This window comes from Lacerta agilis, chromosome 13 (assembly GCF_009819535.1).
Source record: "Lacerta agilis isolate rLacAgi1 chromosome 13, rLacAgi1.pri, whole genome shotgun sequence".
Lineage (NCBI taxonomy): Eukaryota > Metazoa > Chordata > Lepidosauria > Squamata > Lacertidae > Lacerta > Lacerta agilis.
In genome coordinates this window covers 2152071-2175427 of record NC_046324.1, presented here as the reverse complement: position 1 = coordinate 2175427, position 23357 = coordinate 2152071, and the positions used below count along the sequence as shown (strand labels likewise).

General features: G+C 46.0%; 2 protein-coding genes across 3 annotated transcripts in view; one reads left to right on the top strand and one right to left on the bottom strand.

Moving 5' to 3' along the window:
* The window catches only part of APBA2 (amyloid beta precursor protein binding family A member 2), a 104147-nt gene extending 103335 nt beyond the window's left edge, over positions 1 to 812 (top strand). For both annotated transcript variants that reach the window (XM_033166730.1, XM_033166729.1), the window contains one exon: positions 42 to 812. In XM_033166730.1, the coding sequence (XP_033022621.1) occupies positions 42 to 113 (72 nt within the window). In that variant the 3' untranslated portion in view covers positions 114 to 812. The remainder of the gene's footprint in view (positions 1 to 41) is intronic.
* Positions 813 to 2994: 2182 nt separating this feature from the next.
* FAM189A1 (family with sequence similarity 189 member A1) overlaps positions 2995 to 23357 on the bottom strand; it is a 179028-nt gene continuing 158665 nt past the window's right edge. The window contains exons 5-11 of the mRNA XM_033167057.1: positions 16772 to 16879; positions 9631 to 9794; positions 8855 to 8990; positions 7699 to 7738; positions 6294 to 6878; positions 4693 to 5021; positions 2995 to 3245 (exon numbers count right to left, since the gene is read on the bottom strand). Coding sequence (XP_033022948.1) covers positions 3066 to 3245; positions 4693 to 5021; positions 6294 to 6878; positions 7699 to 7738; positions 8855 to 8990; positions 9631 to 9794; positions 16772 to 16879 — 1542 coding nt within the window. The 3' untranslated portion in view covers positions 2995 to 3065. The remainder of the gene's footprint in view (positions 3246 to 4692; positions 5022 to 6293; positions 6879 to 7698; positions 7739 to 8854; positions 8991 to 9630; positions 9795 to 16771; positions 16880 to 23357) is intronic.

The window sequence follows — 23357 nt, the reverse complement described above, 5'->3', positions numbered from 1 at the left end:
GATCTTAACCGCTGCCAATTCTCTTCTCGCCTACTTGACAGATTCATATGAAGACAATGCCTGCAGCAATGTTCAGGCTGCTAACGGGACAGGAGACACCACTGTACATCTAACTCTCATCAAAAGAACTGAATGATGCCAGCCATTCTAGAACCTTCAAGGGGAATTTTTGTATTTTGTAGGAACTGAAAGGGTTTGAACCAATTCGTGGATATATTCTGGAAACTCGACAGATCCAGCTTCTTTGCCTTTTTCTTCTTCATTTCTTTGTCTTTTAAACAACATTTTGTTGCCAAAAGATGAATCTGTTGCTTATGGACCAATAACCAACTGACACCACCTTTCCAATACATGGAAGCATTTTGCAACATCATCTACAAAGCCCTTTCCCTGTGGAAGCTGGCAGCATAGGATGGCATCCACCACGAACGCCCCCTGTGCAAACCCCACTGGTGTGATGCCTGGGATCCAGTTGCAGGCAATCCCTCTTGCTGGTGGATTCTGCTTGTGGCATTTATTTGAACACTGGCTGTGGCATGCCCGTCCCAGGTATGCACAACTGCTGCTTTTAAGCAATGTGGCAAAACTGCCTGTGTAATTTGAGGAGATGAGTGAGGGCAGGCCAGTTTCAAAATGACCAAGAATGTATGCACTTCTGGTTGGGAGCTGGGGTTGGGGGTGGAGTGTCTGATGCTAATCCAATGAAAAGCTACTGTCGTCCTTGGTATTCTTATTGACAAGTGTAACGTGTTAACAAGTTTTGATGAAACGTGACTTTAAGTGTGGAACAAGGGGTGGGGGCTGGTGGGGCGATGGAGGTTTTTTTTTTTAAAAAAACAAACAAACAAAAACCCAGATGCAAAATAACAAAAGACTTGCCGCAATATAAAGCTGGATATTTATTTAGATCAAGTAAATTTATGGTTTGGAAACTGAAGTTTTTTAATGACTGAAATTGTTCCTATGGATTTGCATATGGGGTACATGGGGTTCCTAGTTTTTAATATCCCACAACCTTCCATCTATTCCTCTTTGGTTGAACTTGAGTTTACTACCAGAAAGCCATGTTTAAATACTGTAGTTTTAAGGTCAATCCTGTTTCCTTTTTCTTGTTTTTCTTCTGAGCCAACATGTGGTCTGAATGTAAATGATGGCTGCAAATGGGGAAGTCATCGCCATCAACAGTATTAGAATTTGTGGAGATGATAAACCGAGTACTAGTAATGTTGTGTTCATTATGAGATAAATGTCAACTGATGTAACCTTTTTTGTCTTGATTTCTCTCTCTCCTTTTGGCCAAGGCCTTGAAAAAAACAATAATACACTGTGACTAAAGAAGCCTTACCATGCAGTAACAGAAAAGCTTTAGGATTACTGTAGTTCAAGGAGTAACGCCGTAGATCTCTTGTTGCATGCAGGTGACCCTAGGAGAGAAATAATCTAGACTCGCTAATAAATTTGGAGTAATAAAGCACTGTGGCTTCTTTCGTTTGTTTTTGAAGTCTGCTTAGTGCAGGGATGGAAAACCTTCAACCCACAGGCCAAATCTGGACTGCCCCAGCAACCCCCCCCCCCGGTCACATCTCTTCCCTCACTGACCTGTTCACTTGGGGGTCTGGCCCCACCCGCTGCCAACAGGTTCTCACCACGGGGGTTCTGTCTCTGCGTGGGAAAAGGTCCCCCACCCCTCGCTTAGCAGGTGCAGTGACACCAGGACCAGCTCGTGTGGCTGGGGGCACAGCTCCTGTCTCCTCCAAGGGGATTTGTGCAAGATTGCCATGCCGTGTTCCAAGAGAGGCTGTGCAGTAGCAGTGCTGAGGCAGAGCGCAGGCTTCAGCCACTGGGGTTTAATCTTGAAGTGACATTGCAGAAGAAAATACTTCCTGCTCACCGTTCATCTTCCCCTCCAGAAATCAGCACTGCAGATTTTGAGGGAGTGCGAGTTAGTCACTTGAATACTTGGGCTTCCACTGGAGGTCACTGTAGTTTCATAATAGCAGAGCTGAAAAAGCATTTTCAGAGATGGCGCTGCCATCTATTGAATGAGCTTCTGTTGCAGCAAGGAGGACCCAAGTGTTCCAGCTGCACAAGTGCTGGATGAAGAAGTGCTTAAGTTCTCGCACAGGCATTTCTGCTTCCTGGAACCAGTCCCAAGCCCCATAGGACAGCTCTGCAGTGAGCACTGGTTCTGGTTTGGTCCACAACTGCCAACTAAAAGGGGCATGAGCTCAATTACCCACCCCACCCCCCAGCCCGTGAATAAGGCACTTAGCTTTCCCCAGGAATCCAGCTTGTAACTTAGAAGAATAGGGCACTCCAGATGTTGCCAGACTCTGGACTGTGGCCAACACAGTCACTGGTCAGGGATGATGGGCATTGGTCCAAGTGCCCCATCCCACTATCCTGGGTTCAATCTTAGAATTGTCAATATCAGTGGAGCAGAAATATCTTTAAAAAGGGGGAAACAGCACATCAGCTAGCCAAAAGGGGGCGGGGGAAAGATATAGACAATAAGCATATCAACCCCCCCCCCTCCCCCAGAAACCCAACAGAAAATCCACATACTGATTGCAGAAAATCAATTCTGGAAGATGCAGTGTCCAGAAATACATTTTTTTTTCTTTTTATTAAAACACTGTTCAGAATTAGTTAAAACACTTTTGAGGTACAGTGAATAAAATACAACTTCTAAGTTGTAAAGCAGGGTCATTGCAGCTTGGCAACAGAGGGGGGGGTGCCCTCCAACCGCAAGCATATCATTCAAAACTTTTAAAAGCAACTTCTTTGAATGAGAAAAAGTACGTGTCTGTGTTCATTTGTTAAATAATAAACCAATGGTCTTTTGCAAAATGAGTCCCTTCAATATGCAGCCACAGGAACCGGGGCGCTGTGCCACTGAAAGTTAAGATCCAAAGCCGGACCGTGAAAGGAAGACTCTTCTGGGGTGTCTGTTGGGCTTGCTTAGCCTTTTAAAGCCCCCCCACCCCACCCCCAAGATGCTTGGCTCCCTCAGAGGCCTGCAGCGGAGCTGGAATATTCCTCCATGGAGCAGCCACAGTACTTTGTCAAAGGATGGTTTCTCGACAGACTCCGATTAAACTGTGTGGCCTCTCTAAGCTGGGGCCGATGTGAGCCCTGCGTAAAAAGGCCACCGGAGAGCTCAGTGCCCCACAGCTCTGTAGGTGGAGGTCTTCCTGAAGCCGTTTTCTTGAGGTATCCACATTCTGTCGGGAGCTCGTGATCACCTGCAGAGAAAGAGGAGAGGAACAAGTTGAGAGCAAGGAGGAAAGCTAGATACAGAGCAGAGGCAGCGGTGGGCAGACTGCAGACTTCTGGGGCGGGATGTTACATTACTTTTTCCATTATTCATATTCTGCTTTTTGGACCCACAAAAACACTGAGACAGCAAGACAAAGTACTTAAACAGAAGCTCCGCCTTTTAGGGGTCTGAGGCAAGGGGTGGGGCAAGGCAAGTGGAATAGCTTCTCCCTGGTGGTTCCAGCAGTCGCTTGTAGCAAAATTTGCTGCTGCTTTTTATAAAGCTAGAGCCCCAAGAGCCACCGCCTGGTGCAAAACAAAGGGGGCAGGGTAGAGCCGGATGCAAAATTGCAGTTTAAGGAGTTGAGCCAGTTACCTGCTTGCACTCTGTGGGGTGCACCGTGGGACAACCTGCACCCCCAAATTACCTCTGAGTCACTATAGATCACAGATTTGTGATCTTTATTCCTTAGCCAGGAGCCCATCACAAAACCGTACAAGTAAAAAAAACAAAACAAAGTACACCGATCAAAACAATGAAACAGAGAACATAATCTGGTGCAGCATCCAACATCTTAGGAAGGTAGGAAACTGGATGGTGACAAACTACAATTCCTATCAGCCCCAGCAAGTGTTACCAATTGCCAAGGATGATGGGAGTTGTAGTTTAGCAACCCCTGGAGAATCAACCAGCTTCTTACTTGCATCTTTCCCCACCTTCATTTCAGTTCCCCACCAACTTTGTTTGCCTTGTTTTCTCTGAGGTGGTGGCAACCCCCTCCCCCCAATTTCTCCCAGTCAGTTTACTTCTTTCATGCCTCCCAGACTGTTTTTCCTCGTTCTGCTAGCCCTGCCTATCTACATCCCAATCTCCTCTAATGTGTGTTTCTCTGTGTGTGAATCTGCCAGCCCACTTGAACATTCCTGCAGGGCTGAGTGCCTAACTTCCTGCCTGCATGAAGCTTCCTCTGCTGAGTTTGTGGCTGCTTGGCTGATAGTGTGAATGTGCATATATGAGTGCCTGTGTCTGCCTGCCTGCCTTCACCTCTGCCCCCCCCCCCCACTTCTGCTTTGCTGGCCGGACCCATTTGCCTGCTTGGTCACTGTCTGGCCACATCTGTAATGTTGTCAGTGCCATGCAAAAGGGGTTGGGGCATCCCACAAATGTACATGGAATCTGATACAAGCTGCGTGCACCCACTTTGATACTGAGCTCAAAGCAACCTAACTGTGACTAGTTTCAATATCAAGTTTGAAAGTAGTGATTTCGCAGAGATGCCTAGTCTGGAGGGTGTCAGCTGCCCTCCGCCTGCCCCGGCTACGGCCTTCGATCTGTTGTTCCCCAGTGACTGGTATCCAGCAGCAAACTGCCATGGAAAAAGGAGATTCTGCCATGGCTGTCGTTACCCAAACCAAAAGGTTAGAGCTGCCCACCTGGTCAATGATGTTTGCACTGAAGATGGCTTCTTCCATGTGCCGCTCGTCAGACTTGATGACCGACCGGATGCTGTTCACCACATGACGCACCTCTGGGGGGAGGTTGCAGTTCGAGTGCTCCAAAAACTTGGCCACCAGGATCTTTGTGTCCTTGTAGGCTTGCAGGTCCACCAGAGAGTGGGGGCGCTCCTTGCAGATGGTCTGGAAGGCCTTTGGCTTCCGGGAACGTTCGGCCTTTTTGGGGTCCCTCGGCTTTCCCACTGGGTGGAGCTGGTTTCTGGAGTCCTGATAAGTAGAGGCAGCCACGTGAGGACCAGAGGCAGGAACTGAAACCAAACAGGAAGGAGAAATACTATGAAGGCGGTGGGGAGAAACAGCACTAATTCAGACACAAGGCCCACAGCGAGTTCAGTGGTTCATTGTCACCACCACCAGTGCCTGTAGACAGAGCCGGCCCACTCATGAGACAGACGCAAGCAGCTGCTGTGGGCAGCAGAATCTCTCTCTCTGTGTGTGTGTGTGTGTGCGTGTGTGTTTGTGTGGTCCTGCTGCCAGGGCTGTGCTCTCCTGAGCTCTCCTGGGACCTTGTGAGATCTCGCTCGAAGCTAGTAAGCGCGGCTTTGGCAGGGTTGGGGGCAGTTGGGGGGCACCTCCCCATTTCACCTGAGGCGGCAAAATGAGACAGGCACACGCCTGGCTGTATAAATCATTTTTCTGATATTATAATAATTGTTCTGAGTGTTCAGTGCCTGCCCTATCACGATCAGTCAGCTCTCTAGCCCTCTTTGTGTACTACTCATGCAAAGGGGGCTGCCACATGGGGGGAAAGCTGTGGTCTTCTGCCAGTGGTCCATCCCCGGTATCACACACTGCATACAATATATGCATATATAAAAGAAATGCACAGTAAATGCTGAGGCTAACTTGATAACAGAAAGAAAAATGAGCCTTTGTGTCATTGGTCCAGTCCTGTGGAATGCTCCGCCACTGGATATTCAGCAGGCACCTTCTGTGCCGACTTTTAAATACTGGCTGAAAAGTTTTCTTTTCTGTCAGGCAGCCAATTAAGAATACATCCTTTTAATATGGTTTTTACTGTATGGTTCTATGTATTTTTGCTGGAAACCAGTTTGATATTTTTAATGAAATAGTTGTCTATTAAATATTTTTATAAATTAATAAATAAAATGCTGACAATTTTTTTAAAAAAAATGCTACCTGATGCATTAGTGGCAAACAGAACTTTAAATGGAAAAATGAAAAACAGAAGAGAACGCAGTGTTGACAAGTGTGTTCACGCCTAAGTCCAACAACATCTGGTTGGAAATGTTTTGTTTGTTTGTTTGTTTTATTACATTTATATGCCACCTTTCCTCCAAGGAGCCCAAGGAGCCACACATCATTCTCCTCCTCCCCACTTTTGTCCCCAGAACAACCCTGTGAGGTAGGTTAGGCTGAGAGGGAGTGACTGGCCAAAATTCCCTTGGTGAGCAACATGGCTGAGGGGGGATTCAAACCCTGGTCTCCCAGGCCCTAGTCTGACGCTCTAACCACTTCACCACCACTGGCTCTGTTGTATGTCAGCAGGCGACACTCACCTTCAGTGGCAGACGAACATGACAGAGGGTCACTAGTGGATCGGACTATGCTGGAAATCCGGGTTTTCCTGGTGCGCTGTTGGGCCATCCTCTCTGGGCAGCTGTGGGGCAAACTGTTTGCAGGCACTGAGCAATGGGCATGGTGAGTCTGTGGCCCAGCAGGTGGGATGAAGACTCCGCAACACATCTTCCGTGGCTTCTGAGGGGGTGTGGTTTTGCATTCTCTGACTGAGCTGCGTGAATCTCTCTTGGAGGCAGTGAAGTTCTCTGAGGAACAGTCCGAGGAGCGACTACGGGAGCAGGTCTCAGGCTCCTGGCCACGAGACCCATTCACAGAGGTCTGGCTGGCCTCGTCGCCTGGGGAACCCTGGGAGCGAGTCCTATGCAACTCACAACGGGTGCTGTAGTCTAAGCTGGAGCAGCTCCTATTTACAACACCTTTGTGGGTTGCTTTGTACGAAGAGAAGTCCGTGGAAAGGAGAGACTCCTGGACTTCCAGAGAACAGAGGTCCTCTGAGGAGTAACTGAGGTGCTCAGGGGTGTCAGCTGCTTCAGAGGCCACGTGGGAAGTGCTGTCTGCCGAGGCTGCAAAACAGAGTCGAGTCAGAAACTACTGCAGTGCCATTATTGAGCACAGGCCAACTTGGTTTTACAATACCATCAAAAATGCAAAGGGAGAATGAAATGAACAGAGGAGTAGTGTCAACCTGGTTTAAATCAGCTGCACTGGTTGCCAGTTCATTTCCCGGCTCAATTCAAGGTGCTCAGACATAAAGCCCTAAGCAATTCAGGCCCCAATATATGAAAGATCCCCTTCTTTGCTAAAGACCCTCTCAGGTGCTGAGCTCAGCAGAGATGGGTCCTTTTGGTAGTACCACCATCCTCATAGGTTCAGGGGGTGATAACCCAGGAGAGCCTTCTCTGTGGTGGCCCCTACGTTGTGGAACTCCTCCCCACAGAAGTTCACCTGACTCCTATCTGTATATTATACAGCTTTCAGAGAATGCTGCAAATTCACCTCTTTACCCTAACCCTTATATTTTTAGGATCTACCTGCCTTATGATTGTAAGTTGTTTTAAATTGTTTTTAAATTGTGTTTTAAAGCTGTAACCCACCCTGGGTTGAAGGTACCGCAACCCTCTTGATCATTATGTTAGTCATGTAGCCCTGAATCCTGAATAATAATAATAATAATAATAATAATAATAATAATAATAATACTGGTAGTAGTAATAATAATAATAATAATAATAATAATAATAATAATAATAATAATATTTATTATTTGTACCCCGCCCATCTGACTGGATTTCCCCAGTCACTCTGGGCGGCTTCCAACAAAAATCAAATACATTAAATGAGCAGTGCATAGATCACCTTGGCCTGCTGTGGTGTTTCTCTCACCCAGACTGGGCTCTGTGACTCGCTGGTCCACATTGTTGACCTGTGAATAGCAAAGCAAAGAAAAGAAAATCAGGAGTGGAAGCTAATGGAAGCAGGGCATTCACCGTTAAAGGAATCATTCGAGATTTAGCTGCTTACAGCCCAGTCTTGCGCATGTTGATTTGGAAGTCCCATGGAGCTATGCTGGATCCTGAACCAGCTCCTCTTCAGTCATATGCTGACATCAGACCCTGTCCCTGTGCCATCTCCAGGCCAATGTAGCTCTCTGCCCAACCACCACCACCTTCCACCCCAGCCAGCATGCTCCGCAGGGCTATCACTGCTCCATTGAGCCCTAAGGGGCAGACCTGACTTGTACTCAGAATTCCAGTCCAACATGGTGAACGTGGAAGCAGGAGAGTCTTTGATCCAGTAGGCTTTTGCCTCTGGTACTACCCACTGCTGGCCTGTGGCCCTCAACAGGAAAAAAGTTGCCCATCCCTGCTTAGGATGCTGCTTGCCATCTGTGAGGAAAGGGCAGTAGCTCACTGGGAGAGCATCTGCTTTGCATGCAGATTTAATCCCTGTCTAACTATTCCTGAGAGGAGTTGGTTCTGCTCATGTGATTTATACTTGCCCCCCATTTGCATGGAATTACATTAGCCTTCCAAACTCCCATAATCCCTGAGCATTGGTCATGCTGGCTGAGACAGAAAAGCTGGGAGTCCAGGTTGGGCAAAGATGAATAGTGCAGCGTTCAACAGTTTCTAAGTGATCAGATCCTGAATTCCTGGAACCCTTCCATCCCAGCTTGATCACTGAGATCACCGGCAGGAGTGTTGTTGGTCATTCCCTGAGCTGGCTCAATGGGCAATCAGAAACAGAGCCTTTAGTGTCATCAGCCAAATCCTGAGATTCAGCAGCACCTTCTGGGGCAAGTTTCAAATGCCTCCTGAAAACTTTTCTACTCTGCCAGGCCTATGCAGGTCATGAAGAAGACATCTTTCCACAATAGTTACCTGATTTCTACTTTTAACTTCTTTTTGATGGGTTCCATTGTACAGTGTTATAGTTTATTGCTGTAAACCACTTGGGTTTTTTTTTAAAAAAATGACATAGCAGTATATAAATAATTTTTAAATAAATAAATAATCCTCCCACTAGTGGTCTCTCTCACCTGATTGGCTGGGCTTTGTCCAATAACTGCTTCATAGGGAGGGGGCAGCTCAGATGGATAGAGCATTCCAGGACTGTTGATGGCAACCTCGTACAAAGCGCCAAAGGGTGAGTGAGGAAAGTCCAGGTGGAGCCCTCTAAACACGCACACACACACAATGACAACAATAATCAGCAATGGAGAAAGCCATCAATAACTGGGGCTTTAACATTCAATCAAGAAAGCAGATCAACCCATTAAATCAACTTTTGCTCAGATGAAGGATGTGACCTGATTAATTGGATGGCAGACATTCCTTTTAAAAATCTATTTTTTAAAGGCAACTACTTCTTAAAAGTGCAGAGGACAAGCAACACCTTAGCAGAGGCATCCCCCTTTCACTCACCCATAGGAAGGAACGCCTCTTTCAAGATTATTCCTGCTCTGATGCATTTGGGTCATCTAAAGACAAAAGATGGCATGCTTCTTGCAAAGGCATGTCAATTTACACTGTACTAAATGTTGTAGGATTTATCAGCTAAGACTTGTTTTTAACTTAAGGAACAGTCCTACTAAGAACATATACACTGAATGAATGAAAATGCTGCATATCTGAATATGCCTGTGGCTCCCAAGATTGTATTGCTATCTTTAAAAGCCAGCAGCGGCCCTGGAAGAATCCCTCTTTGCTGCCTGGGGTCTGGGACAGGGCAGCAGACCAAGAAACCTTTGCTGAGTACCAGCTCATTTATGTCTCTTGTGTGAACAGTTAGTCACAGGCTAAAGAAACCATTTACCTTTGTGCTTCTATCACAGGAGTGCATGTGTACTCGGGTGGGTAGTAGGGTGGGGGTGGAATTGGAGGGATGAACTCATCAAAATCCAAGGTCTGGTGCCCCAAGATAGTCCCATGGGGTGTCATACAGTCAGGGTTGGCAGAATGAGACCTCTGCGGCAGGAACTGTGTGACACAAGCAGGAGATTCAAGATGCATTAGGAATAGCACTCAGTAGGTTGTAGGAAGTTCTAAGAGAAAGCACATCAGCCGCTAGTCAGAGTAAAAGGCAAAAATGCATTTCCAAAGAACACCCATAATGTATGTTAAGATAATGACTGAACCCATGCCCAGCTTCAGCAGGAGGCCACAGGTCAGTGGCCCATGACCTCAGCAGGGCCTACCAGCTGCCCTCCTCGCTACCAAGATCTGGGACCAAACGTGGGAGAATTGAAGCAAGTGTCCCAAAGCCTGTGGCTGCCTGGAAAATGCACCTGGAAATAATAATTATTATTAATTATCCATTTTTTTGCCCAGGGCAACCCAAAGTGACATACTCAGGCATAGGCAAACTCGGCCCTCCAGATGTTTTGGGACTACAACTCCCATCATCCCTAGCTAACAGGACCAGAGGTCAGGGGTGATGGGAGTTGTAGTCCCAAAACATCTGGAGGGCTGAGTTTGCCTATGCCTGCGATATACCAACCAATCAAACAGACCAATGCCACCCAAAATAGATATATTAAAACCAAGAGAAAAAGGGAATATTATACATTAAAAACATTACATTTTTCTATACACCCTGTGAGTCCCTTGAGTGTGTAGAAACCATGGTCTTTTGGGTGGTCCTCTTTGCTTCCAAACTGATGAGGATGCAACCACCCACGTTCAGCATTAGAAGGAATGGTACCTCCTTCTAATTACTTTGACACACAATCAGCATCCTTATCTTCATCATCATCATCATCACCCATTTATTTGTAAGCCCCTTTCCCACAAGATTTGGCTGTAGAAATAAGCTTCAAAGCATAAAACAATAATATTATAAAGTAAAATTTACAACAATAATTTAAAACATACAAAAAGTAAAAATACTACAGCAGGTTAAAATTCACAGCAGCTTTCTAAGCATCTGAGCAGACTTGTCTAAACAAGAATGTTTTGAGCAGGCAGTGAAGGTGCCTGCTTGATCTCAACAGGCAGGGAGTTCCAAAATGTATGTGCTGCCACACTAAATGGTTGAGTTCATACAAATCCAGAAGGGGTATTTTATATATATATATGAAAATGATTTGTCCATTTGTTCCCTACGTTCAGCCACCTCTAGAGATATTGCCACACTCAGAACAAGGGATCCTAAGGTGCGTCACTGGCTTTTGAACACCATACACCATTTTAAATCCTGACGGCAGACCAAAACATGACTTTGGAATGACTGTACCCATTTTTGGCAAAGGCTTGGCCGCCTCTCGGACAGCACCTCCAAACTCAGCATGAGGGTTGCTGGGCTGCAGGTAGCAGTCTTTGTCACTGATTGGACATTCCAGGAAAAGTGATTGACTTGGTATATTTCATATAGTATTTGTACTGGTTTTTTACAGTTTTAGCTTAGAGGTGCTTTCTCCCATAAGATATGTGATGCTAAGTAACTATTACTCCACTGTATTACCTATTTTTCTCTCTTTTTGTCTTTCTTAACAGCGAGTGCATGGAGCTTCCCAGGAAATTGTAGAAACCAACAATATTGTGAAATTTGGTGATGATATCACAAGAGGTGACCAAACCTATACCAAACACAGGTAGTGTCACACCAAAGTCACATTCTGGTCACCATCTTGATTCAAAATGGCATCCACCAGTCACGTGATGGCAAAGACCACTGCCGCACCTTGGGAACCCTCACCCCAAGGTTGGCAACAATATCTTGAGAGCCATCCAAATACCGTATTGGCCCAAATATACTGTAAACCACACTCCCCCCCCCCGCGGGTGGACAACCACAAGGGGAGAGCACCAGGGAAGCTCGCTCATCGCTCACCTGCGCCAACAATTTTAAGGAAGCGGCTTATATTTGGGTATTGTCTTTTTTTTCTTTTTACCCCTCGAATTTTAAAGGTGCAGCTTATTTGTGAATGTGTCTTATATTCGGGCCAATACGGTACATAGAGGACAAATTTCCCCAAAATATATAGTAGAGTCTTCCTTATCCTTTCTCTCAAAGTTTCTAGCTGTTTTTGCTACTTATGTAACAAGAAAGAAATAAGGACATATTTGATAAAAAAGAAGTTTGTGCGCTCTCTCTGCTGGCTCCCAACACCCGCTCCCTGCTCCCTAGGTAACAGATGCCATTCTTGATCTCTGCTCTCCTTGCCTCTTAGTCTTCCTTACACCAGTGGTGCGTTCAGACAGCTCACCTGGCTGCAAACTCAGCTATTCCCACCTTTCACTCTTCTTCTCTCTACTGTTTTGTCCAACTCCTTACCTGATTCCACAGCTTGCCTTGCCCCTGAGTCTGTCTCCACATTTTCCCCAGATGTCCCTACAATTTTGATCCCTATCCTTCTGGGACTCAGTTCCTAGGTCCTCTGGGTCATTTGAGGCTACTATTCCCTTCCTTCTGGTAGAAAAATTATGTGTGGCTGTTAAAAAGGAAGTATTTTGTAAGATTAAGCAGCAGGAAGCACCAATAACTTTCATCCTGCACCCTAATATTGCATTCCTATTTCTAGAGCTGTGAAATTAAATCCCCATGAAAGTGTTTTAAGAGTTATAAATCCTCCACATTTTTTGTGCACTGAGCCTCTGGATCCCTGATATATTTTCTGAATTTAAAATATCACTTCCACAAGGAGTGTTGGAAGTCCAGTCTCTCTGGGAATTATTAGGCAAGACACTTCATCTCTAGTAGGAGATGCTGGGGAATAAATTTGGGACCTTCTACACACAAAGCATGTGTTCTGCTACTGAACTATGGTCATCTCTGCCAGAAGATCTGTTGATGAATGTATTCAAAACTAGAAAACTGAGAGGCAGGCGGTTCAGTGAAATAGAACCTAATGAGACCCACAATGTATTATTATTATTATTATTATTATTATTATTATTATTATTATTATTATTATTATTATAGCTGAGAACAGCAGCTACACAGTGACCACATACCACCATTAACTTCTTCTTACATTTGCTGATGGATACCATTGCTGGAACTTTTGCAAGGGGTAATATGTCAAGAGTGCTTTAAGTCAGAGGGAGGCTGTGACAGTCACAATAAACAGCCCAGCATCATCACAGTCAACGGTATTCTCGTAATCCAGACATTAAACACAGTCCTTCAAACCTGGAGGGAATGAAGGAATGGGCAGCACCATCAATGGGAATATCCTGCAACTGAGGGTGGAACCAAAAACTTCCCCTGACCTGGTGCCCTCTGGACTGTGCAGGGCTACAACGCCCATAATTCCTGGCCTTTGGCTATTCTGGCAGGGGCTGGTGGGAGTTGTAGTCCAGCAACTTATGGAGGGCACCAGGTTGGAGGATGCAATGTGATGCAATATTTTGTCACAGGCTCCTCTTGTTAATTCCTACTTCTCAAGATACACTGAGCAAGTTTACCATATAGTTCAGGTGAGGGCTGCTGTCAGAAGAAAATGAGAAGTAATATTCCTTGAGGCTTGACAAGTAAACTTAAACTAACCCCACTTCCAATCCTACGGTAAATTTAAGCCAAGCTTAGCAAATGGTGTGATTTCTGGTTCAGATCATGCCTTCAGTTCAGCAGAACATTTAAGCGACAGACCCAGTATACCACAAGCACAACTCATAATTTAAGGGCAAAGAATCGATGCTGAGGGGATTACTGAGCATGCAGGTCGTAAAGACAGAAGGTGACTCACGAAGCGTGGAAAGAGATTGGATGGCCGTGATGATATATGCAGGTTTCGTGTTGCTAAGGCATAGAACTGCTGACAGAGGAAGAAGGGCTGGCATTTAGGACTGATTATATGAACCACTAAGGCAAAGAAGGGTCATCATTTGGTGAAATTAGGGCAAGGTCCTGACCTTAGGCCATGAAATCACTTGGGGATCTGACCAGAAGGGTTGGAAGAGAATGAGGCTTATTGCACTCTGCCAAAGGATGAGTGAATCTCTTCATTTTGGTTTCTCTCAGTTTCACGTTTGAGAGACAGTGTGCTATTGTAGTTGGAGTGTTGGCCTAAAGCCTGGGAGGGACCAGGCTTCAAATCCATGAAGCTTACTGGGTGACCTCGGGCCAGTCATTCGCTCTCAGCCTAACCTACCTCACAGGGTTGTTGTGAGGATAAAACAGGGAGGAGAGCCATGTGCACCACCTTGAACTCTTTGGAAGAAAGATGCAATATAAATGTAATAAATAAATATGACAGGTTCATACAATTCACTGTGCACCAGGGTGAAAGGCAGGTTTCTAGCCTCAAATACCTGACCGACTTCCTCCTGTCCTACAGACTCTCTTGGGTATTAAGATCCATGGAGGAGACCCTCTTGGTTGTTCCACCACCTTCAGAAGCTTGGCAGGGGTCGGCCTGGGAGAGGGCCTTCTCTGTGGCATCTCCTAAGTTGTGGAACTCCCTCCCCACAGAGGTGTGTCTGGAACCTTCCCTATATAGATTTCAGCGAGTGTTGAAGATGCACCTCTTTACTCCAGCTTCTAACACTTGAGATGTATATTTTTAGGACCCAATTCATTGTTGTACTGAACTGTTTTAATGTTGTGTTTTATATTTTGTAACCCACCCTGGGACCTTAGGGTGATGGCTGGGTATAATGGTGATAATTAATTAATAATGATAGTAGATTCAGGGTAAACAAAAGTTTCTCACGCAACCTGTCTTTGACCTGTGGAAGTTGTAAAGCCACCTCATCAAAGGGCATTTAATCCTTGTTGAGGCTAAGCTGGTCTGAGTCTGGTCAGTACCCAGATGGGTGGCCAACTGGCCATGGGTTCCATGACAGAGGAAAGGTGGGATATAAATACAAGAAAATAAACCAACCAACCTGATGCTGTTGGACTACATATCCCATCATTCTTTACCACTGGCCCTACTAGCTGGGACTGATGGGAGTTGGAGTCCAACACTATGTGGAGAGAACCAGGCTGAGAAAGGCTGTTGCAAACCATGGTACACACTGACGGTGCAATACATGTAAATAAATCCCAGTGTCTACTAAATTGTTAAGGAACCACCTAGAAAGGGGCACAGAAGCAGAGGAAATAAATAAATTATTTGGATAAAATTCTGTTGAGTGCTCCCCCCCCCTTATTTTCAGCCAGTTTTCTGGAATCAGGATACTTTTTTAGGATATGGAATGGATGTGTGTGGTTTAGCACAAAGAAGGGCCACTTAGAAAACAGGAGACTCCGGAAAGAAGAAACATTGACCAAAAGTTCAGAGAAAGGGGAGACTTTATTTTCTTGGAAAAGGTAGAACAAAAACAAAAATCTTAGAATTCTAGGGAGGGTGCTGTGGTGTTTTCCTATGAATCTGACTTCTTAACTTTTAACTTTTAGCTTGACTTTCGTGCTTTTAATTTGCATGAAAGGACCCTACAGTAGTGTTCCTTTGCCCTTGTAAGCTGTGTGGGCTCTGCTTGAAACCTTCAAACACCTAGAGCCACTCCGCTGACACCCCCGGCATCTCCTCCACATTGGAGAAGGGGAAGAGTGGGTGCTTGGAACATCTGTTTCCCACAAGAGGGAATGTTCCAAAAGAAAAGGACGCTCTCCCTAACTGCTCTAAGTGCCTGCGAGTGCTTTCCACAAGGACACTTGCTTGGAACATGCACAAGCTCCCTTTCAGAGGAAATGGCGGGATCTCCTCTATCAGCACCTTTTATCATGCAGCAAAAAAGAAAAAAGAACAAATGCAGAGCAAAAACCTATAAAGGTATGGATAAGAAAAGCAACTGTACTTGATTCAGCATCCCCCCAACCACTCATCATGTTCCTTAGCATGCACATGCACACGCACACACACACACACACACACACACACAGAACTTTTTCTACTCTCATTCCCATCCATTATTGAGCTGGACCTTAAAAATTACCTTGTTAACAATTTAGTTTATAAATGGGCCGAAAAATAAGCATTGCTAAACAATTGCACTTTCTTCCTCCCCTGGCTGATTCACACTTGTGTTGCTGTTTGATGTGCAGCACATAAGCTGTATCAGAGCAGAGCAAGGCTGGCCAATGCGGTGTCTTCCACCTTGCCCTCCAGCTGTCCTTGGATTCCAATTCTCATTATCCCTAACCATTGACCATGCTGGCTGGGCTGACGGCAGCTGGATTCCCACAACAGCTGGGAGGCACCATGTCAGAGACAGTATTTATTTGTTCAGTGCAGATCTCTGGAGAATCTTAGAATCTATTATTCTAAGATGAGCCCTGCTGACTGGAGGAGGTATCCTACCTTAGCTGGGGAACTGGAGCTGGCAGTCTGGACCTCCCCCACCCCTGCAGGCCAAAATGCCAGGTGGACACGACATAGCCATAAAAGCCTCATGGGCCAAATGAGGCGGCTGGTGAGGCATTTGCCACAAGGGCCGAGACTGATGGAAGTTGTGAGTCCAGGAATATCTGGAGAAGACCAGGTTGGGGACAGCTGGATTACATAAGAGGAAATGGGAGCTATGAATACAGAATAGCAGCATTCGACAGTTTCTAAGCGATCAAATGCTGAATCACAGCTTGACTGATGAGATCATCTGCAGGAGCATCACTGGTCATTCCCCAAGTTGGTGAGGCTCATTTGACATTGGCCCAGTCATGTAGAATGCTCTGCCAATAGAGATTCAGTGTGTTTCTTCTCTGCCAACTTTTAAATGCCAACTGATAACTTTTCCATTGCTCCACCCAATGAAGGATAGATCCTTCCATGATGGTAAATTGATGCCTGTTTTTAATTTTTTTAATATGGTTTCCATTATACAGTTTTATTGCTGTTAACTTTGGTGTTCTTTATGACATAGTGGTAAACAAACAAACAAAGAACAAAGCCCCTGAAAAGAGAATCTGGACTTGCCCCTTGGTGAGCCCCTTCAATATTGCATGGATACACCCAGACAAGGAGGAAGAGAAAGACGCATAACTGCACATTCTCTTGCTGGAATTCACTTACCATTTGCAGAATGTCGGAGGAGACCATCTGCATGCAGCACATCGCGGTGGCCAGAGCACAGACAATAGTGGAGATGATATTGAGAGCACAGACGCTAAACAACAGGTCCTGCAAGGGAGAGGCAGAGAGAGAGAGAGACAGCAAGAATGTCACTCCTTATCAAAGCAAGACAGACGATGGGCGCTAAAAACATTTCCAGCAGATTGGATAATAAAGGCTGTCAATGGTTATCTGCTTGATGTGGGTCTTTATTAGGCCTGTCCAATTTACACGGCACATAACCCTTTCATTCCTCAGAAACAAATGCGGGACCAACCCGTAGGAAAAATAAGAAGTATAAAGCTCCTAAAAAAGGGGGAAGGAAAATGCATCTGTTTGTATTGCGGCCATAAAAGCATTCCAGCAGCAACTCTTATTACAGTCTTTCTTATTTATTATTAGTCAATGAAATTCTGCAAGCATAATTCTGCAACATTCCTGGCTACGATTTGATTTCCTACAGAAAACACCCTTCCCTGGTGTGTGTCTGTAAGCCAGATAAATCTGCAAGCAGCCCTCCCTTATTTGAAATCGCTTTGGGAGGCAATAGCTTTCTGCAAAGTGGAAAAAAATATTGTAAATTTATTTGTGATTCCTGCATTGTTGGAGGCTGGATTAGATGGACTAGAACTCTACAGTGATTCTATGAAACAACTATATTCGAAGGTGTGAAGGGGAGCCACGGAACGCTCACAACCCATCTTTCATTCCCATGTGTGTTTTCCTGGCTGCATGCTGGAGGAGCACCCTTGAGTCTTTTTCTAATTATATCAACTCTCCTGAAATAAAAAACCCCAAAAGATTCTTGCGGCATCTTTAACACTAACACATTTATTCAGGCATAGGCTCCTTCTTGGGCGGGGAGATAGCCAACATGCATAATAGGCTCTACACCCATCAGGCTTCTAGATTCCCTTTTTCAGAGTGGCAGATGCCTATGACAGAGGACAAATGCCCAGAGACCACAGCTCAGTGGTAGAGCCCATACTATGAATGCACAAGACCCCTAGGTTCAACCCGATGCCTCCAGTTACAAGGATCACAGGAGGCTGGGGCAGGGGGGGGAGACCCTTCTCTGCCTGAGCCCTTGCCAAGCTGCCGTCGGTCAGAGCAAATAGTATTGAGCTCACTGGACCAGTGGCCTGGTGCAGCTGAAAGTAGTTAAAGTCAACTTGTTTTTGAAACTGGAGGGCATTTGAAAACCAGCTGACCCACACTTGAGAACATACATAGGATAGCATAGGAGGCTATTGGTCATCTAGCTCAGTATTGTCTACTCTGACTGGCAGTGGCTCTCCAGGGTCTTGGGCAGGGGACCTTCCCAACTCTACCTGGGGCAGCTTCTTTCCTCTCTCAAAAAGTCACTTATGTTTCAACTTTAGTTAAAGTGCAAATGTATTTAAACTTAAGCAGTCTAGTAATTGGTTCAATAGCAGATTATTAGTCAACCCCCACCCCCCAAAAAAGGTTGACAACTCCTTCCTAACTTGGATTTGCCATCTCCCCTCCAGTGTGAAACAATTCTTTAATTTTTTTGGTCATCACTCCTCAATTTGAAAAGATTTGACTGATCGTTTTCAATTTTGCACCTGATGGTGAACAGTGGTGTCCTCCAAGGGTTTCCCCTGCTCTGATTTCAGTGACGCATACAAAAGACTAAGCGGTCCAAGCACCAGGTATGTAAGTTTACAGGAAATACTAAAAAATGTTCTGTTAACAAACAGTGAATGCAACACCTCAACAGAAAAAGAGGCCTCAGTGGAATTAAAGCCTTTGCCTCAAAGACAGGTGCAGTTTCTTCTGTCTTATTTAGTGGAGTAACTTCCACACTCGGCCGATGAATTGTTGGCTTGGTGAACTTATAGGTGTGGGCAGGGAGGCTGTTTTCTTCATTCACCTGGAGGCTGCTGGCATTTGAATACAGGGAGCTCCAAACTCCAGTCATCAAAGAGGATGCAATAAGACTGAGCGAGTCTTCTATGCCCCAGTTTTTAGAAGTCTAGTTTCTTGCCAAGCAATTTATGAATCATATCCATAAAAACCAATAAAATCAAAACACAGTTCTGAAGACCTCCCATCTTGTTGCTCCATCAGCAAGGCATTCCCTGCTCACCTGCCTCACACACCTGAAGCTACCCCAAAAGAGCTGTGTGTGAGAAGTCTTACTGGGCACTGTGTCCCTCCTGCTGCCCCCCTCATGGCCTTATAATGCATCTCCTCATCCCCTGTGTCAGCTGGGAAGGCAACAGAAATGCAGCTCCCAAGACATTGAGGAGAGCAAGTTGTTCAGCTTACAAAGCACTGCCTCCTACCTGCCTGTGTGCAGAAAATCTATGGCATTAATGAAATACAGAATGGAAGCAGTTACAGGTAGGTAGCCGTGTTGGTCTGCCACAGTCAAAACAAAATAAAAAATAAAAAAATCCTTCCAGTAGCACCTTAGAGACCAACTAAGTTTGTTCTTGGTATGAGCTTTCGTGTGCATGCACACTTTCTTCAGATGGAAGCAGTAAGTGAAAATATGGGTGGCATTAAATCAACTGTAAATTTGTTTTCATGTACCAAGTAAAGGAAGGAAGGATTTTTAAAATCCATGAGCATCTTCTTGGCTCCCGTATCTTACCTGAATGGTGATTTCTAATCATGTATTAGGATCTTGTACATGTGCTGCTTGTATAGAAAACTCAAGAAGAAGGAGAAAATATGGCACCTACAATTGCAGCTCCCCATTCTCAGGTGGAGAATGTGGTTGCTTGTTGGAGAGAGGCAGAAACCTTTGGAGCACTTATCAGTTGGCTCTTCTTTGAGTGGCACGCTGTGGATAAATCCCAATGTTAGTACTACTCAGAGTAGAACCACTGAAATTAATGGGTACATTAGGGTACATTTGATTCCCTGAGTTTTCTTTTAGGATGAAGGAATAATGAACCCCATTGCACTCAAAATTATGAAATTAAGCTGATTGGTTTTGGTGGGTCTCCTGTGTAGGATTTAGTTGTTGCATTTATAAATGTTCTTAGCTGCTTTGAGGACTCCAGTTAAAAAGGAGGATATAAATATAGGGTTGTGGTGGAGGAAAACCCATGGAGTTGTATTCAATGTTGGTCACACTCAGAGTTGATCCATGGGCATGGTTAATAGAGGTCCATGGATTTGAATGGGCTTGCATCTGAGGAAAAATTGGTTGGGCACCACCCAATGGTTTCCAGATGTGGGGGGAAAGTATTATTCCTCCCCCTTTTTGTGGAGTTTCCTCAACTCCATGGGTTTCCTTCACCAAAATGCCCCAGATTGATGTTTTGTCATGGTATATCATCACCCTAAGAGGCTTTTTTTGGGGGGGGGGAGGATTCTGGTTCACATTTCCCTCAAAATACTGATATCTGACATAACAGACTGCTCCCCTCCCCCCCAATCTTCTTTTTCCCATTTTCAGAATTAATCTGGAGCCAGCCACCCACCCACCCACAGCATAATTATAAAATTGCTCCCATACTTATTTTACAGGACTTGTGGGCATCTAACCTGATATATTACACCCCTGGCATGCAAACTGAATCACCCTCTCTAGCTGCCACTGTACCTAATTAAAGGCCGCTACTCCTAAAGTTAAGTGGCGCAAGACGGAGAAGAGAAACATTTGGAAAATTAAAGACATAAATTACGTTTTCTCTCAACCTTCTCCTCCTCCTCTCATTGACAAATCTTAATTAACATCCATCTCTTTCTCAAGTGCTTGAAATGAGGACAAGGGACTTGTGATCCTCAGCAACCTAAGAACTGGAAATAATGCTTTGTTTCAACAGTGCAGCAGTCCACCATGTAAAACAAAACAAATCACAAACCTAGGCCAGCGCAGCCTTTTAATTCAGTATCACAAAACCCCACCACAGACCACTGGGAACATGCCTCACAAGCAGGTGTGCTCTGTTCCAAACACAACACATTTCTGTGTCCAGAAAAACAGCAATTTCTATCTGTATATATTAGTCACCCTTATCTACTATATATTTTGGAAGATGATTTGTCCTTTTGATCATGTGGGATCAAGATGGCAAACCAAATAAAGCATAATTAAACATCCGAATGCACCCCATTTATTCAGATTAATCACAATTTATGAAGTTATGCATGGCAAGGGGGAAGTGGAGAAAGCTTTTCTCTTTCTCTCTGGAACTCATGGACATACAATGACGTCGAATGTTTGAAGATTCAGGACAGATAAAATAAAGTACTTCTTCACACAGCATGTGGCTAAACTATGGAGCTTACTCCCCCCCAGAAGGCAGTGATGGCCGCCAATTTGGATGCCTTTAAAGGATAATTAGACGGATTAATGGAGGAGAGGGCTGCCGATGGCCGCTAGCCATGACAGCTATGCTCAACCTCCACAGCCGGAGGCAGCCCTGCTTCTGAATGCCAGTTGCTGGAAGCCACAGGAGGGGGAGCGGCTCTTGCGCTTGGGTCCTGCTTGCTGGTTCCCCACAGGCATATAGCTGGCCACCGTTTTGATTCATTTGTTGTAGTTATTGTACTATTATTACTTTGATTCATTTGGTCCTTGTTGTATCCTTATTTTGTGTGTTCTGTATTAATTTGTCAATCCTTTAATATTCTTATGAGGTGCTTTGAGCTCAACTCGGTTGTTGGAAAATATCAAATTGCAAATATCAAATGAACATTTGATATTGAATTGAAAATTTCATTCTGGCCCCGTCTGTTTGTATTACATAAAAGGACCCATTTGGGTGAAAGGTAGTCCAGAAGTTCTATTGACCAATAAATAAAAAAAGCACTCTCACATTTCTTTCTTGCCTGGCCCTCCTCTGCTCCCTCTTCACCATCAGATACTTGGGAGGGGGGGGGAGGGAGCACAATGCTTAAAATATCAAGGCAGTGGTACCTTGGTTTATGAACTTAATCCGTTCCGCAAGTCCAGTCTTAAACCAAAGTGTTCTTAAACCAAGGCGCGCTTTCCCATAGAAAGTAATGCAAAATGGATGAATCCGTTCCAGACTTTTAAAAACTACCCCTGAAACAGCAATTTAACATGAATTTTACTATGTAACGGGGTGTGTGAAGTTCAAGTGGGGGGGAGGAAAGGGAGGCAAAAGCTCTCTCTCTGAGGAGCCAGTCAGCTTCACCCCCCCCCAGGCCAGCCTTTCTGCATCCCTCCCCTCCCCACACCCAGTGCCCCTTCCTCAACCTTCTTCAGGGCTGGCACAGCAGCTGCGGGCGACACCCAGTACCGGGGGAGGGGGTGGTTGCTGTGGCGGCAGCACAGCCTTCCCTCACTCAGCACCAGGAAGTGGAAGAGGGGGACGTTGTAAAGGGGGATCTCGGTGTCAGAGCGAGGGAGACTGCAGGGTCTTCCCATGAAAAGGAAGAAGAGAAATGTGGCCAGCGAGGCAGGGTTGGAGTGGGAAGAGTTGACAATGAGACGTGGAAGAGCGCTGGCAACTAAAAAGTGTGTGTAGCGAACATGGCACCTCAGCAGCCTTTGCAACGGGTGATAGAAGGGTGTGTGTGGGTGCGTGGTTAGCGGCAGCCGTAGTGATGGGTGGTGGAAACAAAATGGAAAGGATTGGAATGGACTGATGTGGTTGTAACAGTGACGCTAGCAAGAGATGTGCAGCAGGGAGGGAAAGCGGAGCGGGGGTGGAGGACGGCGGCAGCGGACGAGCACGAGGAGGAGGAGCAGTGCTTCCTTGGAAAGCTTTGCAGGCACTAAAAATGTGCTGCCGTGCTGGTCCTGTGCATGCGGAGGGGCCTCTCTCTCTCTGCCTTTCTCCTTCCCCAAACACACCCCTCTGCACACCATGCCTGGGCGAAGGGCAGGGCCGTCTTAAGTATATCCAGCGCTGTGGTGCAAAGATCCCTGCGGCGCCCCTCTTTCCTAGAGTTGCCGACCTTTTTACAGCGCTGCCGGCAGCTTTGAAGGGCTGGAGGAGGCAGGCAGCAGCTGGAGGGTGGATCCTCTGGCAGGGAAGAGGTGGAGGCTCTGGGCACAGCGCAGCTTCAGCCTCCACCTCTTCACTGGCACCCGTGCCGCGGTGGCTGCAGCAGGCAGAGGCTCTGGGCACAACACTGCTTCAGTGCGGCATGGCACAGGTGGACGAGGGCAGTGAGCTGGTGCCGGGAGGCGCTGCGTCCAGCCTCCGCCTCTTCCCTGGAGCCCTCCAGAACTTGGTGCCCTGGCGCCCTGCGCCACTAGCCTCTATGGGCAAGACGCCTCTGGCGAAGGGAGGAAAGAAAGCAAGGATGGAGTTCGCTTGGAGGTGGCAGCGGGGGACGGGGACGGGACGGGACTGCAGCAGAGCTGAGAGAATGTCCCCCTTCTCCGCTTCTGGGTGTCACCAGTCCGGCATGGGGGGTGGGGTTTGCGTTCCTGCAAACTAGCTGGCTGGCGGGTGCACAGCTTCCCTCCCTCGCTGCTGCAGGAAATGCCATGACGACACCCTTCTCTGCTGCTGGACAACGGAAGTGTGGCACTCAAAACGGAAGTGCACCCCCAAAGGGAGTATGTTCGGATTCCAAAAACATTTCA